Source organism: Microcaecilia unicolor, chromosome 11 (genome assembly GCF_901765095.1).
Source record: "Microcaecilia unicolor chromosome 11, aMicUni1.1, whole genome shotgun sequence".
In the NCBI taxonomy this organism is placed as follows: Eukaryota; Metazoa; Chordata; class Amphibia; order Gymnophiona; family Siphonopidae; genus Microcaecilia; species Microcaecilia unicolor.
In genome coordinates, this window is record NC_044041.1 from 15,375,906 (window position 1) to 15,392,073 (window position 16,168).

The following is a 16,168-nucleotide window of genomic DNA, read 5'->3' on the forward strand; positions in this document are numbered from 1 at the left end:
CTATAAAAATATATTATATTGCTTAAATTGCATTTATCAGATGTGATCTATAAGTTTTGCATGCCTTCCTTTTGAAAATAACAACAATCTGATGTAATCCTGGTGGCCAATTCCTAGGCAAACATGAATCTATGTAAAGATGGGATGGTTGAGTCCACGGGTGCTCCCTGTCCCGTCACACAGATGGGGGTGGGGGAGGGTGTTCTTCAGCTGGGGGAAGGTGTTCTTCAGCTGTTCGCTGCCCCCTTTCGTAGATCGATGTAGGAAGGGAGCAGTAGTCTCTTCCTTGCCCCATGACATAAGAACATAAGCGTTGCTCTACTGAGTCAGACCAAAGGTCCAGCAAACCCAGTATTCTGTTTCCAACAGTAGCCAATCCAGGTCATAAGTACCTGGCAAGATCCCGAAAGAGTAAAACGGAATTTATGCATTTTATCCTAGGAATAAGCTGTGGATTTTCGCAAGTCCATTTTAATAATCGTTTATGGACTTTTCTTGTAGGAACTTGTCCAAACCTTTACTAAACCCATTGGTTAGCATATCTGGGTTTAAAAGAGGTATGGACAAGCTCCTGGAGGAAAAGTCCGTAATCTGTTATTGAGACGGACATGGGGGAATTCACTGTTTGTCCCGGGATTGGTTGCATGGAATGTTGCTACTAAATTGGTTTCTGCCAGGTACTTGTGACCTGGATTGGCCACTGTTGGAAGTAGGATACTGGGTAGATGGACCATTGGTTTGACCCAGTATGGCTATTCTTATGTTCTTACATAAGCTAATTGCTTTCTTAGGAGACAACTTTTCAAAATGATTGGAGGTGCTAAATCCCATGAAAATTACCTGTCCCTGGACACAGTCAAGAAATGTGTTCAATGTTGGCGGTGCTCAAGCACCCACAGACCTAGCTCCTATGATAGCTTTTACTGGCAATGAATTCCAGAATTTAATTATACCTTGAGGGAAGACTATTTTCTCTGACTTGTTTGTGTAAGGATGGGGCCACAGGTGCTTCCCTGTCCTAATCTCACAGTCTTTTACTAAGGTGTGCTCATGTTTTTGGCGCACAATATAATTGAGCGCATGCTAAAAGTTTGAGATGCCCGTAGGAATGCATTGGCGTCTCTAACGTTTAGCGTTTGCCCAACTTTAGCGCGTGCTAAAAACATGAGCATGCCTTAGTTAAAAAAAAAACCCTAAGGATCTAATTTTGTGCTTTTTTAGTTACAATCAGTCAGGTTCATCTGGACAGTTCCCCTCCGGGTGCTTGAGACATTTATATATCTGTTTTTGATCCAAGCTGTGCTTCTCCTGCTCTTTTATTTATGTATTTTTTTTAACGTCTGCTGAATGTTATGGCTTTGGACAGTTTGTTGAAGACGTTCTTTTCTGCTTTTTCTTTTGTTCACTATCCAGACTCTTCTTTTCTTTTTTACATTTAATGTGTCCTGAAGGAAACTGTTTCTTCCCCCTGCAGCCTATCATGGCTAGTTCTCCATATTCGTATTATAGAAGACAGAAGGTGTGTTGAGGGGGCAGGGGAGTGTGGGCCAGTTCAATACAATTGATTGGAGGATGCCTGATGCTTTTGTGATCAATGGTTAAGTAGATTCCTCCTTTGTGGTCTGGACAAGTAACTTTACTAAATGACCATCCTCATTAGAAAATAAGCAACATAAAGAACAATGGGACCTGCATTAATTCATATTAATACATGTTGACACGTTACTGAAAGTTAATAAAGAAGTGCTCTCCTGACTCAGAAACAAACACTGTGCATGCAGGTTGTTCTTTTCGCATGGCCTAAAGATTAGGAGAATTACCAAAGCAGGTCGGTTATTGACATGCTGTGAACAAAGTCTAATGTACGTGACGCTCTGCATTTCACTCTCTTGGGTTGCAGCCAGAAATTTTAACTTGCAAAAGTCCGAGGCCATGCTCCGAAAGGTAAGAGACTTTGCTCCTCCAACTGATGATTACACTACAGGTCTGGGTAAATGGCAGATTTTCACGGATCTTACCGATCCTGTAAGAACTAACTTTAAAACTGAGTCCTCTTCTTTTTTTGACTGCCGCTACTCAGGGGCGTAGCCACGGGTGGGCCTGGATGGGCCTAGGCCCACCCAGTTTGGGTTCAGGCCCACCCAGCAGCGGAGCGGAGGGAGCAGGCAGTGCTGATCCTGCATCTGCCTCCTTCTCTCTGACGGCAGCGCTTCCCAGACGCTGCCTACCGCCGCCACTATCTACCTCCTCCCTCTGTCTCACTCTCAACAGCAGCGGTAGCATCGCAATTCAAACACGCTATCTCCTGCTTCTAACCCAGAAGCGTCTCCTCAGAGGAGACGCTTCCGGGTTAGAAGCAGGAGGTAGCGTGTTTGAATCGCTACCGCTGTTGTTGAGAGTGAGACAGAGGGAGGAGGTAGATCGTGGCGGCGGTAGGCAGCGTCTGGGAAGCGCTGCCGTCAGAGAGAGGGCGGGCAGGTGGAATGGAATGGGAGGGAAGGATGCATGGGGGTGAAGGAGAATCGCTGGACATGGATGGGAGCGGGAGGGGAGAGAGGAGAGTTACTGGGGATAGATGGATGGAGGTGGGGGGTCAGGGGAGAGAGGAGAATTGCTGGGGATGGATGGATGGAGGTGGGGGGCAAGGGAGAGAGGAGAATTGCTGGGGATGATGGATGGATGGATGGAGGTGGGGGGCAGGGGAGAGAGGAGAATTGCTGGGAATGGATGGATGGAGGGGACAGGGGCAAGAACAGAATTGCTGGGGATGGATGGATAGGGGCAGGGGAGAGAAGAGAATTGCTGGGGATGGATGGATGCAGGGGACAGGAGAGTTGTTGGACATGGGTGGATGGAGGGGAGGGAAGAGGAGAGAGGAAGGTTGCTGGACATGGGTGGATGGAGGGGAGGGCAGGGGAGGGTTGCTGGACATGGATGGATGGAGGGAAGGGCAGGAGAGAGGAGACTGCTGGATATGGATGGAGGAGAGGGAAGGGAGAGAGAAGAAATGCTGGACATGGATGGAGGGAAGGGAAGAGTGAGGAAGGAGATGAGATGAGGGAAAAGGAAGAGGGGAGAAAATTGCACATGGATGAAGAAATTAGGCAGAAGCTGGATCCACTGGACAGTCAAGTCTGCGGAGGACCCAGAGCAAGAAATGAAGAAGAAAGGCGGAAAGTAAAGAAATAAATGGAAAGGAAGCCCTGGAAATGGAGTAAAGAGGACAGATAGCAGCAGAATCAGATACTGGGCCAGTATAATCAGAAAAACAAAGTCACCAGACATGTCCACTTTGAGAATCAGGTGCTCAACATTAAAAGTTTATATTTTATTTACTTATTTATGGCATTTGATCCCACATTAAACATGAATTAGATTGGAACCTGGGATCATTTAATGTTTTTTTTCCTGGAGAGAGTAATGCATTGCCTCCCCCACCCCCCAGGCTCTCTCCCCGGCTATAGCCAGCTCTGCAATTTTGAGGGAAGGTGCACAAGTGGAGGGGGGGGGGGGTGCAGAGGTGGACCGGGGAGAGAGCCTGTTGTTAAACATTTACCAGCACACCACTGTCTAGTGCCCACCCATCCAACCTGTTGGCCCACCCAAAAATTGACTTCTGGCTACGCCACTGCCGCCGCTACTGCTGTCTGTATGCAGGGAGCCCACCCCCCCCCCCCCCCCCCGGTACTGACATAATCGGTTCTTCTCTGCCAGGTCCCATCCCCATAGGAAATAAATGGCAAGTCATAGAGGGCAGGACCCGGCAGAGGATGACAGGTTACGTCAGAGCAGGGACTCCCTGAATAATGACAGCAGCAGTCAAAATATTTATAATATTGTACCAACTTTCACCCCACTGAATTCTGAGAAGGGGATATTAGCGGTATATAAGACCTGAATTGAATTGAAACACAGTTTGTTGGGGTTGGAAGAGGGGAAGGGTAGGGTTGATAGTGGAAGTTGCTACACGGGTTGGGTGGAGGGAGCAAAGGAGGGACAAAGTTGGATATTTTCCAGGAAGGAGGAAATAAATAGTAGACAACATGGGGGGGGGGGGGGGGGGGGAATGGAAGAAGAAAGATGCTGGTGGGAATAACAGCTGGATTCATTTAGATCCAGCCTCTTTGTTAGGAATAAGTGCTGGATCCATCTAGATCCAGCACTGCTGGTGGGGATAATTGCTGGATCCGTGTAGATCCAGTCTTTGTGGTAGGAATCATAGGAGCCGGCTCTGTGGGTGCTTGAGCACCCCCAATATTATGAAAATTCCTTGTATGTGTCCAGGAAGGGGTTATGTCCATTGGGCTTAGCACCCCCAAATAATTTTGAAAAGTTGGCTCCTCTGGTAGGAATAAGTATAGGATAGGTCTAGATCCAGCTGTCCTGGTGGGAATAATGACAGCAGCAGAGGCAGTCCAACAAGAAGAGGATTTTAAGGTAGTCCAGGATTCATGAGATCCAGAAAAATCTGTTTAAAACCAAATTTCAAGGTTTCCAACAAGTATTACACGCAGACAAGGTCTCTTAGAAAATTTCACGGCCATGTGAGCATGCAAGAAATGCACAGTGCCTGGTTCTGTGTGATCTGCATTAATTCATATTAATTAGGCGAGGTGGGGGGGGGGGGAAGAGGATAGAGCAGGGGTGAAGTTGCAAAGTATGTTTTGTACAATGTAATACTATGTACATATGTTGCATTTTCAAATATACAGACGAGCAGGGAAATGTCTCTAGATACTTTGTGGCAAGTTTTAAAGTGAAAGTACATTAGTCCCTCTCCAGCACCTCCAGGGATGCAGGAGCAGCAGCTGGGGGAAGGAGATAGGGACTAATATGCCAAATGCCTGCTCCCTCCTCTGTTCTTTCAGCCTGAGTGGCTGTATTTCATTCCTCCTGTTCCCCTACAGCACCCTCATAACCTAGTGGTTACAGCAGCTGGCTGAATCAGGAGGAGCCTGGTTCAAATCCCACTACAGCTCAAACCTCCATTGCCTCACATAAAAACTTAATCTGTCTTAACTAGTGTGTTTTTTTCTAGCAAAAAAAGGTGCCAGTACTCAAATGCTAGGCCACCCTTCAAGGGTGGGGTGATCACTGAGGGACCCACCCCATAATAGCCAGGTGTCCTGCAACCAGTCACAGAATCTATGACAAGGCAGAATTGGTGTGTAGAGCCTGAGCTCTTTCATTAAAACTTGAGGTCCATGGGTCAATTTTAGCAGACAATGGAAAAGGTGCCAGTATTTAGTTTCCCCAAGTACCCCCTCAAAAAAAAGCCTTAGTGTTAACTCACATTAAGGTGTGTTAAAATATGAGTAGGCCTCATTGAGGGGATATTTTACTAAAGGTTAGCTCGCGTTATCTGCAGCAGGGCCCAAAGGAATAAAATGGGCCCTGCTGCAAATAGACCCTTATGGGGTTTATATTAAACAATAGTTTTAAAGAGCTTGATATACCACCTTTCAACAATTATCAAAGTGGTTTTACAATGACAATATAAAATTTAAAACAGTAGAAAACAACGCCAGTTAAAAATAGGAAAGAACTCAATCACACAAGGCCAAACACTCCACAAACCTAAAAGTATATTAACAGAAGTTAACACATTAATGCATTATACATTGTAAGTCCACTGCAGACAGGAAAATGCCTTATGTATCTGAATGCAAAGGCGAGCTTCAAGCTGACTGGGGGTGCCAAGTACAAACTAAAGTACCCCTCCTTGGACCCAATGAAGGAGCGTGCTCAGCAGGGGTGTAGCCAGACACCCAATTTTGGGTGGGCCTGGGCCAAAGATGGGTGGGCAGAAGAACTCCGCCCTGTCCCACAAGTGATTTGGTCTCTCCCTCTCTCGCCTGCATGCCATATGGTCTCTCAAACATCCCCCTCCCCCCATACCTTTTAAATAGCAGATTTTCACTGGCAGCAAGCAGCAAATAATACACACTGCTCATGTTGGCTCCACAGCCTTCCCTCTGATGAAACTTCCTGTTTCCGCAAAGGCGGGAATACATCAGAGGGAAGGCTGGTATGCAGGAAGGACAGGAATTTTCGGCTGGTGGGGCTTGGGAATCCCTGCCAGATACTTCATAGTTGTGCTGCTACTGGGTGGGCCTGAGCCCAAAGTAGGCCCACCCTTGGCTATGCCACTGGTGCTCAGTACCTACGGAACTGGCTCCTTTGACTGTAAATGACCTGCTAAGCTGCTAATGATAGGTTGTGAGCAGTGTTTCTTTTAAGGAGTGGCCTGGTGTGTGCAACAAGTTTTTAAAACCATTTTAAAACAATTTTTGTGAGCAACGCTTCTAAAATGAATAAGCAATCGCTCATGCGCTGTGCTTAGATGGAACATTGGTTGTGAGGTAAATTGAAATCAGTAGGAGTGGGCGTCTTCCGTTCTGAGCCTTTGTGCCTATAATGGGGGGGGGGGGGGGGGTATGTCTGGTGTGGCACCCGCCACTCAAGCTGAGCGATGCTTGTGAAAAAGTGTCACTGGGACAGAGAAGGCGGTAGGCATCCCCTTTTGGTGCAGCACCCCTATAAACAGCTGCTTAATTTGTCTAGTAAGAAATTTGGAGCTGGTGACCCAGAAGCATTTTTTCGCTGGCTTCCGAATATGGACTCCACCCTCAGTGGTTTCATCTTCCTTGTTTTAACAGCATATTGAGTTTCGCAAGCGCATGGATTTAGACAACATTCTTAAAAACTATCAACCCCCAGAGGTGAGTCCTCTGCATGGCTTTTCATCTCTTTGCTGCTTTTCTCACTTCTCTTGTCTCAGCTAATGCCAAGGGCCTGATGTTCAGCAGTCGTTCTCACCTTTATTCAGGGCAGCCGAGAGACTAGGTCGGGCCCGGGGCAAGATCGCCCCGCCCCCCCCTACTGCAGCAGCTTCCCCCGTCGCTTCTCCCCGCCGCTGCAGTCCCAGGTCTCACCTGCCTGCCTCCATGGCTCCGGGCCCCCTTCATTCAAAGTGGCAGTCGCAGATCGCGTCTCTTCTGGCCTTCCCTCCCTGTGTCCTGCCCTCGTCTGATGTAACTTCCGGTTTCCGCGAGGGCGACTGCCACTTTGAATGAAGGGGGCAGGAGCCATGGAGGCAGGCAGGTGAGACCGCGGACTGCAGCGGCGGCGGCCTGACCCCGGCGCCGGGCCCCCCTTGAAGGCCTAGGCCCGGGGAATTTTGCCCCCCCCCCCCGTCGACGGCCCTGCCTTTATTAATATATTCCTGGGCTCTATCTGGTTTTATTCATACTTTATTAATCCCCCTCCCCACCCTCCAGTTCAGATCTGAAAAACCCTGTAAATTCAGTCTTAAATTCAAATCTGGATTCCCCCAATAATCACCCAACCCGTGGAATTTGCTGTAACGAGCATTGCTCGCCTCCTCCCACGATGACCCGATCTCTCTTCGTACACCTTCTCAAGGTTAAGCATGTTGGGCCGGTGTGGGGTCTTAAGATGCTCAAGGTCGTGCACCAGCCCAGCCATAACCTTGAGAAGAAGTAAGAAGAGAGATACAGTCATTGCAGGGAGTGAGGAGGGGGAGGATGGAGGAGAGCAATGCCAGTTACCACGGGGGGGGGGGGGGGGGGGGGGGCAGAGCGGAGGAAAGAAATGATGTTGCCATTAATAGCTCATTCTAGACTCCAGAGAACCCACTGGCCCTGATATTCAAAATGGTTTAACCAGGCAGGAAAGAGTCCTGCTCAGTTAAACCCCACTGAGCAACCTGGCACCTGATATTGAAGTTTCTAAGTTTATTAAAATTCAGCGGCACGGAACTGGTTAATTCTGCTGATATCGCCACTAGCCAGCCATCTCCTAACTGGTTCAGCCGACTGGCAGTGATTTTCAGTCCGCTAACAGGCTAAGCAACCACTTAAAGTCGACCGGGCACTGATCTGCATGTCGGATGGTGCCTGGTTAACTTCCAGCTGACTGCTGAGACTCAGGTATTCAATGTCAAGAGCCCCACACGCCCTGGAATTGAATATTCGGAGTCGGTTCAGCCTGCGGCTGTGAGCGGCCCAGACACCGCATACCACCACAGGCTGAATATTGGGCAGATCGTTTCTAATAATAGCCTAGGCATTTAAGCTACTGACAATAAGGCTCATTTTTGAAAGAGATGGACGTCCAAAAAGTGACGTAAATCGGCATTTGGACGTCCATCTCTCAGAGACGTCCAAATCGGTATAATCGAAACCCGATTTTGGACGTCTTTATCGGAAATCCGTCGCAAGGACATCCAAATCTCAAGAGGGCGTACCAGAGGTGGGGTCAAGGCAGGACTTGGGCGTTCCTAAGACTTGGACATCTTTGAGCCATAATGGAAAAAAGCAAAGACGTCCAGCACTAGAACTTGGACGTTTTACCCAGACCTGTTTTTATTACAAATAAGGCAGAAAAAGGTGCCTGAAATGACCAGATGACCTCCCCTTACTCCCCCAGTAGTCACTAACCCTCTCACACCCTCAAAAAACATCATTAAAACTATTACTTGCCAGCCTCAGATGTCATACTCAGGTCCACGACAGGGCATGCAGGTCCCTGGAGCAGTTTTAGTGGGTGCAGTGCACTTCAGACAGGTGGACCCAGGCCCATACTCCCTCATACTTGTTACATTTGTGGAGGAAACAGTGAGCCCTCCAAAACCCACCACAAACCTTCTGTACCCACATATAGGTGCCCCCTTCACCCATAAGAGCTATGGTAGTGGTGTACAGTTGGGGGTAGTGGGTTTTGGTGGGAGTTTGAGGGGTTTAGCACACAAGGTAAGGGAGCTGTGTACCTGGGAGCATTTTATGAAGTCCACTGCAGTGCCCCCTAGGGTACCTCACTGCTGTCCTGGCATGTCAGGGGGACCAGTGCACTACAAGTGATGGCTCTTCCCACTTCCAAATGGCTTGAATTTGGACGTTTTAGACTTGGACGTCTATGCGTTTGAAAATGGCTGAAAATCAAAGACGTCCAAATCCAAGGACGTCCATGGTATTTTTGAAAACAAAGCTGGACGTCTATCATTTTTCAAAAATGACCTTTTCCCTGCCTCCGAATTTGTACGTTTTACAAAGACGTCTAAATTCCAACTTAGACGTTTCTTTTGAAAATGCCCCTCAATATGTCTGACGGCAACCACTGGCAACTGGCTGTGCAGAATTAGGCCTTTTGTTTTGCTGACCTAATTTTAAAAGTATAACTTTATTTGTTTCAGACCCAGATGTACAAAAATTAACAACCCAGCAACATGCGTTTTATACTGGTTGTGGCCAGTTAAGTGAGCACGGAGTTCAGACATGCAGAAAGGGGCTCTTTTCCTGTCACGGTAGCAGTTAGCGATAATTGCATGCTAAGTTATTTAAATGAGCTACTCACAATTCAAATGTGCATTCCGAGTAATGCACAGCAATGTTCCAACCGATGCACAGAAAGGACAGCCTCCCCTAATGATGAATGTTTAACGGGTGGTCAGGAGCTGTCGGTACTACCTGGCTGGAGCTGTGAGAGCTGCAGACCATCCATTTCGCAATATTTTGTTATCTTAATACTGGTGCTTGGATTAGGTGGAACGGCTTCTGATGAGTCCGAACAAGCTGTGGCCTTTGCTTGAACTGTCCTTAAAATAAAGCTTTTTTTCTTTCTTTAAAAAAAAATACATGTAGGATGTTTTGTTAGAGAGACAATACTTTGGTGGTGGAGATGCTGTGATATTAAAATTCAAGTCACACGGCGGTTCTTATAGGGAGGGAGGGAGGCGGCACAGCAGCTCTTCATTATACAGCAAATGGCCGTCTCAGGCTACTGCCACATAAACGTTTGCTCCGCTCTCCGACATCTCATCCTGTTCAATCACAGGATTCTCTTCTCTCCACACAACCGGGCTTCTTTTACCAAAAATAATAATCAGAATATTCCCATTACCGGCAAGCTCAGAACTCGTGGAGATGAGACAGCCAATGTGCAGATATTGGTTGCTCCTTCCAAATAATTCAACCATCAAAAAAAGCTACAAGCTGCGATTGGCTTTTCTGCGCATGCTTGGCAGACTGAATGGCTCCCCTCCCCCCACTGAGCTACTCGCTGTTTTTGCGAGCAGTTCATTAGCAGCCTGCTTGTTCTGAGCATGGCTGGCTATTTCCAACTTGGTAATTTTTACTGAGTTGGAAAAAGCAGTCGGTGCTTTAACGAGACTTTAGTGCATCGAGGCCTCAGTGGCTAAATATTGCTGCAGAGGGCTGTATGAGTGCTGGCCCCGCCTTTGCCCCTCACCAGTGCCTGCCTCTTCTTATACAGATTATATATCGGTCAGTTTAGCAAGTTATGTTGCCTGAGTTTGTATGTATAATGGCTGAAAATACACGCATAAGTGAAGTTCTACGTTTGCCACCTGTTGGCAAATGCATAACTCACTTTATTCAAAAACTCCTGGGGGGTGATATTCAGTGTACATAAACCCTTTAGTTGTAGGTCAAGTTAAAACATTTTTTGGAAATATGTAGATGAAATGGATAAAAATAAAGAAGAGGTGCTTTCAGGCCGTGGCTGTGAGCAGCTTACGAATAGCTTACCGCCGCGGTCTGAACTCGAGAGTTCAGAGAATGAGCCTCTTGCTGGTTGAACACTAGTATTGCTGCCTGATTTCTGTAGCATTTCTCATGGAGACAGAAGCCCTGAAGCCAAGATGTTCCCCTTTTCATCCCCATTTGCCCTCTCTCCTAACAGTTGCCCTCCTTTAGTGATGTCATAAATATATGGGGGGAGGGGGTTGCACCTGCTGTGACTGCTGCAAGTGGCTATTGGGCTCATTTTCAAAACAGAAAAATATCTAAAAAGTGGCATAAAGCACCATTTGGATATTTTTCTCACAAAAACATCCAAATCAGTATTTTTCCAAACCTATTCTTAGACATTTCTCTATGAAGTCCATCAGAAGTGCGTCCAAATCTCAAGGGGGACTTAGGTGTTTTTCAGCCATAATGGAACAAAACCAAACCATCCAGGACTAAAACTAAGATGTTTTGGGTGCCCCATCAATTATAATGTTCTATTACGTATTGTGTTGGCATTGTAAGTAGTATACCATGCCATACTTTGAATATTTTTACTGCTGTAATTGTCAAAAAGGCAGTAAATAAATCCTAATAATAAATAAATAACCAGATGGCCACTGGAGGGAATCAGGGATGACCTCCCCTTATTCCCCCAGTGGTCACTAACCCTCAGATGTTATACTCAGGTCCATAAGAACAGCATGCAAGTCCCTCCCCCTACCTGTTACATTTGTGAAGGAAACTTCACCAGAAACCCACTGTACCTACATATAGGTGTCCCTTTCACCTGTAAGGGCTATGGTAGTGGTGTACAGTTGGGGTGGTGGGTTTTGGGGGCCTCAGCAGACAAGGTAAGGAAGCAATGGTCAGATATGCACCTGGGAGCATTTTATGAAGTCCACTGCAGTGCCCCCTAGGGTGCCCTATTGCTGTACTGGGATGTCAGGGGGACCAATCTACTAAAAATGCTGGCTCTTCCTACACCAATGGGTTGATTTTGTACGTTTTGCATTTGGACGTTTTTTTTCCCCCCGAAAATGGACCAAAAAACAAAACATCCAAATCACAAAACTTTGTTCAAAACAGTATTTAGAAAAAAAAAAAAAAGATATGACACTTTTCTTTTTTGAACATAACCTTCTTTCCTATGTCGATTTTGGACGTCATATCGTAAATGCCCCTCCCTGTGTGAAACAGCACCCTGTACGAAGCCTTGATCACAGACTGAAGGAGGTTGTGACTGTCCTCGGATCACATAGATGACCGTCTGCAGATTGGGATTTGAGCTCATTGCCTCCTGTCTCTTTGGCTTGATGGCTGGGTCAAGGCTCCTTTGTGTCCCTAGTAGCACAGGTAGGTGAGCTGGTCCTCACACTCTTTTTCTTTGCAGGTGCTTCAACTATACCGCTCTGGAGGGTTTTGTGGCTATGACCGGGAAGGATATCCCATCTGGTATTACGTGATTGGTACTCTTGATGCTAAGGGCCTCCTTTTTTCTGCCTCCAAGCAGGACCTAATTAAAACCAAAGTTTGTGAATGTGAAATGCTGCTGGAGATGAGCAAGACGCTGACAGAGAAGGTGAGATATGCTGCATTTCCTATGCCCTCCCGGGGGTATAGTATATTATATGCGCTATGTATCAGGGGCATAGCCAGACAACAGATTTTGGGTGGGCCTAGGCAAGAAGTGGGTGGGCACCAAGTGTTCTTCCCACCCCACCCCACCCCAAAAAAATATCTCAGCTGGCGGGAAAATGCTTCTTTCCACCTTGGCAGTCTGCAGCAGGCATGCGCAGAAACCTGAGCATACGCAGGTGCCAGTATCGTGGAGAGTAGCGTTTTTGTTACCATCTGGGGGAAGTCTTCAGCTGGCAGAGCTTGGGATCCCCACCAGCCAGGGGCGTATCTGAACTGCGGCGGTAGGGGGGGCCAGGGCCAGAGTGAGGGGGCACATTATAGCCCCCCCCCCCCGCCATTGCCGATCCCCCTCCCCCCAGCCGCTGCCATTGCCAACCTCCCCCCGCCGTTGCTGTCGCCTACCTTCGCTGGTGGGGGACCCCAACCCCCGCCAGCCGAGGTCCGCTTCCTCCTGCCACTGCCGGCTGCCTTTAAAAGAATTCCTTCAGCTGGCAGGGGACCCCCAACCCCCGCCAGCCAAGCCGAGGTCCTTTCATTTCTTCCACTGCAGTTTGCAAAGCTGGCGCCAAAAGTTTCTTCTGAGTCTGACGTCGCTGCACATTGTACGTAGGACGTCAGACTCAGAAGAAACTTTCAGAAGGTAGGCGACAGCAACAGCGGGGGAGGGTTGGCGGCGGTAGGGGGGTGCAGGGCGAAATCTGTGGGGGCCCAGGCCCCTGTGGCCCCACGCAGACACGCCCCTGCTACCATCTACCGCTAAACGTGTGCTACTGTTGGGTGGGATTGAGCCCTAAGTGGGTGGGCCCTGACCCACCCAGGCCCACCCGTAGCTACACCACTGCTGTGTATACCATGACTGAATGGCAGTTCAGGGTACCTTTCCCCCTCCTTTGGGTATGACATTGTGGCATAGTAAATGATGGCAGATAAAGACCAATTTATCCCTCCAGGCTACTCAGTTGTTTTCCTCCCTGGTCCTCCACCATGTTAATCTAATTTAATTTAAGTTTGGCACTCATAATCCACTTAACCATCAAGTTGACGGCGGAGAACAATCCAAGTGAAAAGACATTGTTATACAATTTTAAAAAAGTTCTAATGTAACTAATATGTTTACAGTGTTAAAATATCGCACATAAGCAGTTATCCCTGACATTTTAACATGAACCACGGGCTAATTAGATTTAGTATAGTCCTATGTTGTCCCTATGAAACCAGTAGGGCCCTACTGTCAGTCTTTCTATTTTACTGTCTCTTCATGTTACTCTTCTAGAGACTGTAGGATCAGTGTTATAACATCTATTTGTTGGGATCCATTGGTATTCTGTAATATTTTTGAAACAGCCAAGATTTAAGTTATTGGAGGAAGCTCATATAGTCCGATCTTTAATAGTAGAGAGTTCCGTAACTCCAGTTCCCTTCCCAGGAGAGCAGTGTTAAATGTCTGTTTCAGACGGCAGGCTTGGTTATTAGGTAGTACCAACGCTCAGCCCTCTACACAATCATGTCTTTGGCTCAACCCCTCCTTCCTGCTCCTACCACTGAAGTCTATGGGGGCCCCAGTTCAATATACAATATTAGAACAAACCCACCCTGGTATGTTTAAATTTAGGCGTGACAATTTACACAGGTCAATAGCTGGCGGAATTGGCTGCCTCAGTGCATCATTCGACACACATAGTAACAGAGAGCCATAATGGAATGGGGGCGGCCATCTCTAACGACGGCCCTGTCAAGCGGCATTCCTGACTGTATTATCGAAACATCTTTCGTTTCGATAATACGGTCGGGGCCGGCCAAATCTCTTAGAGATCGCCGGCGTTAGAGATGGCCGCCTTTGGTTTTCGCTGATAATGGAAACTAATGGCGGCCATCTCAAACTGAGGAACTGAGTTGGATTCCCACTTCAGGCACAGGCAGCTCCTTGTGACTCTGGGCAAGTCACTTAACCCTCCATTGCCCCATGTAAGCCGCATTGAGCCTACCATGAGTGGGAAAAACGCGGGGTACAAATGTAACAAAAATAAAAAAATAAATAAACCCGGCCAAATCCAAGGCATTTGGTCGTGGGAGGAGCCAGCATTTGTAGTGCACTGGTCCCCTTCACATGCCAGGACACCAACCGGGCACCCTAGGGGGCACTGCAGTGGACTTTACAAATTGATCCCAGGTACATAGCTCCCTTACCTTGTGTGCTGAGCCCCCCAAAATCCCCCCCAAACCCCACTCTCCACAACTGTACACCACTACCATAGCTCTTAGGGATGAAGGGGCCCATCTACATGTGGGTACAGTGCGTTTTGAGGGAGTTTTGGAGGGCTCCCATTTAACACCAGAAGTGTAACAGGTGGGGGGGGGGGGGGGGGGGGGGAGGAGCCTGGGTCCGTCTGCCTGAAGTGCATTGCAGTACCCAATGAAATTGCTCCAGGGACCTGCATACTGCTGTCATGGAGCTGGGTATGACATTTGAGGCTGGCAAAAAATTTATTTTTTTTTGGGTGGGAGGGGGTTGGTGACCACTGGGGGAGTAAGGGAAGGTCATCCCCCATTCCCTCCATTGGTCATCTAATCAGTTGGGGCAGCTTTTTAAGGCTTGGTCGTGAACAAAAAGGGACCAAGTAAAGTCGGCCAAATGCTCATCACGGCCGGCTTTCTTTTTTCCATTATCGGCCAGGCCGGCCATCTCTAAACCATGCCACCGTCCCCCCTTCGCTACCCTGCCGACACGCCCCCTTGAACTTTGGCCGGCCCTCTGACAGAAAGCAGTTGAAGCCGCCCAAAATCGGCTTTCGATTAAGCCGATTTGGGTGCCCTTAGGAGAAGACCGGCCATCTCCCAATTTGTATTGGAAGATGGCCAGCCTTCTCCTTCGAAAATAAGGATAACAACATAGTAGATGACGGAAGAAAGACCTGCACAGTCCATCCAGTCTGCCCAACAAGATAAACTCATATGTGCTACTTTTTGTGTATACCTGACCTTGATTTGTATCTGCCATTTTCAGGGCTTATAATATACCATAAGCTGTGCATGTTAGTTGGAGATATGCCTGTCTCTCCCCCATGCTCCACCCACATGCCCACCACCCCTAAAGTTACACATTATAGTACATTTGAGCTGTGGAGGAGTAGCTTAGTGGTTAGTGGAGCAGACTTTGATCCTGGAGAACTGGGTTTGATTCCCACTGCAGCTCCTTGTAACTCTGGGGAAGTCACTTAACCCTCCATTGCCCCAGGTACAAAGTACCTGTATACACTATGTAAACCGCTTTCAGTGTAGTTGCAAAAACCACAGAAAGGCAATATATCAAGTCCCATTCCATTTTCCCTTATACAATGCCATGTTTAAGTTCCACTTTTCATGCACGTAATGCACAAGGCAAAAGAAATTGAACACAAGAGCGTAAGATTTGCCCTACTGGGTTAGACCAAGGGCAACATGCCCAGCTATAGACCTGAACTGCCTTTCACAGCTGTCCCAAGCATGGTTAAGTTCCAGCCCAGTGCTTGCATCTGGTACATAATCCCAGGGCTGACTCAAGGCATGAATCTATTAAAATAGTCATGGGATAGGAGGCAATGTCCTTCTGTGGATTAGGAATTGGTTATTGGACAGAAAACAGAGGGTAGGGTTAAATGGCCATTTCTCTCAATGGAGGAGGGTGAACAGTGGAGTGCCACAGGGATCTGTACTGGGACAGGTGCTATTTAGCATATTTATAAATGATATGGAAATCGGACTGACGAGTGAGGTGATTAAATTTGCAGATGACACAAAACTATTCAAGGTTGTTAAAACACGTACGGACAGTGAAATATTGAAGGAAGACCTTAAGAAACTGGAAGACTGGGCATCCAAATGGCAGATGAAATTTAATGAGGACAAATGCAAAGTGATGTACATTGGGAAGAATAATCTGAATCATAGTTACCTGATTCTAGGGTCCACCTTAGGAGTCAGCACTCAAGAAAAAGATACTA

The 16,168-nt window shown here is 47.5% G+C and overlaps 1 protein-coding gene across 8 annotated transcripts in view; it reads left to right on the forward strand.

The window, feature by feature from the left end:
- The window catches only part of LOC115480283 (SEC14-like protein 2), a 117,658-nt gene that overhangs the window by 13,946 nt on the left and 87,544 nt on the right, over nucleotides 1-16,168 (forward strand). For 5 of the 8 annotated variants that reach the window (XM_030218837.1, XM_030218839.1, XM_030218840.1 and 2 more), the window contains exons 3-5: nucleotides 1,901-1,944; nucleotides 6,660-6,722; nucleotides 11,941-12,129. In XM_030218837.1, the coding sequence (XP_030074697.1) occupies nucleotides 1,901-1,944; nucleotides 6,660-6,722; nucleotides 11,941-12,129 (296 nt within the window). The remainder of the gene's footprint in view (nucleotides 1-1,900; nucleotides 1,945-6,659; nucleotides 6,723-11,940; nucleotides 12,130-16,168) is intronic. The other 3 variants (XM_030218838.1, XM_030218844.1, XM_030218843.1) reach the window with 3 other exon arrangements.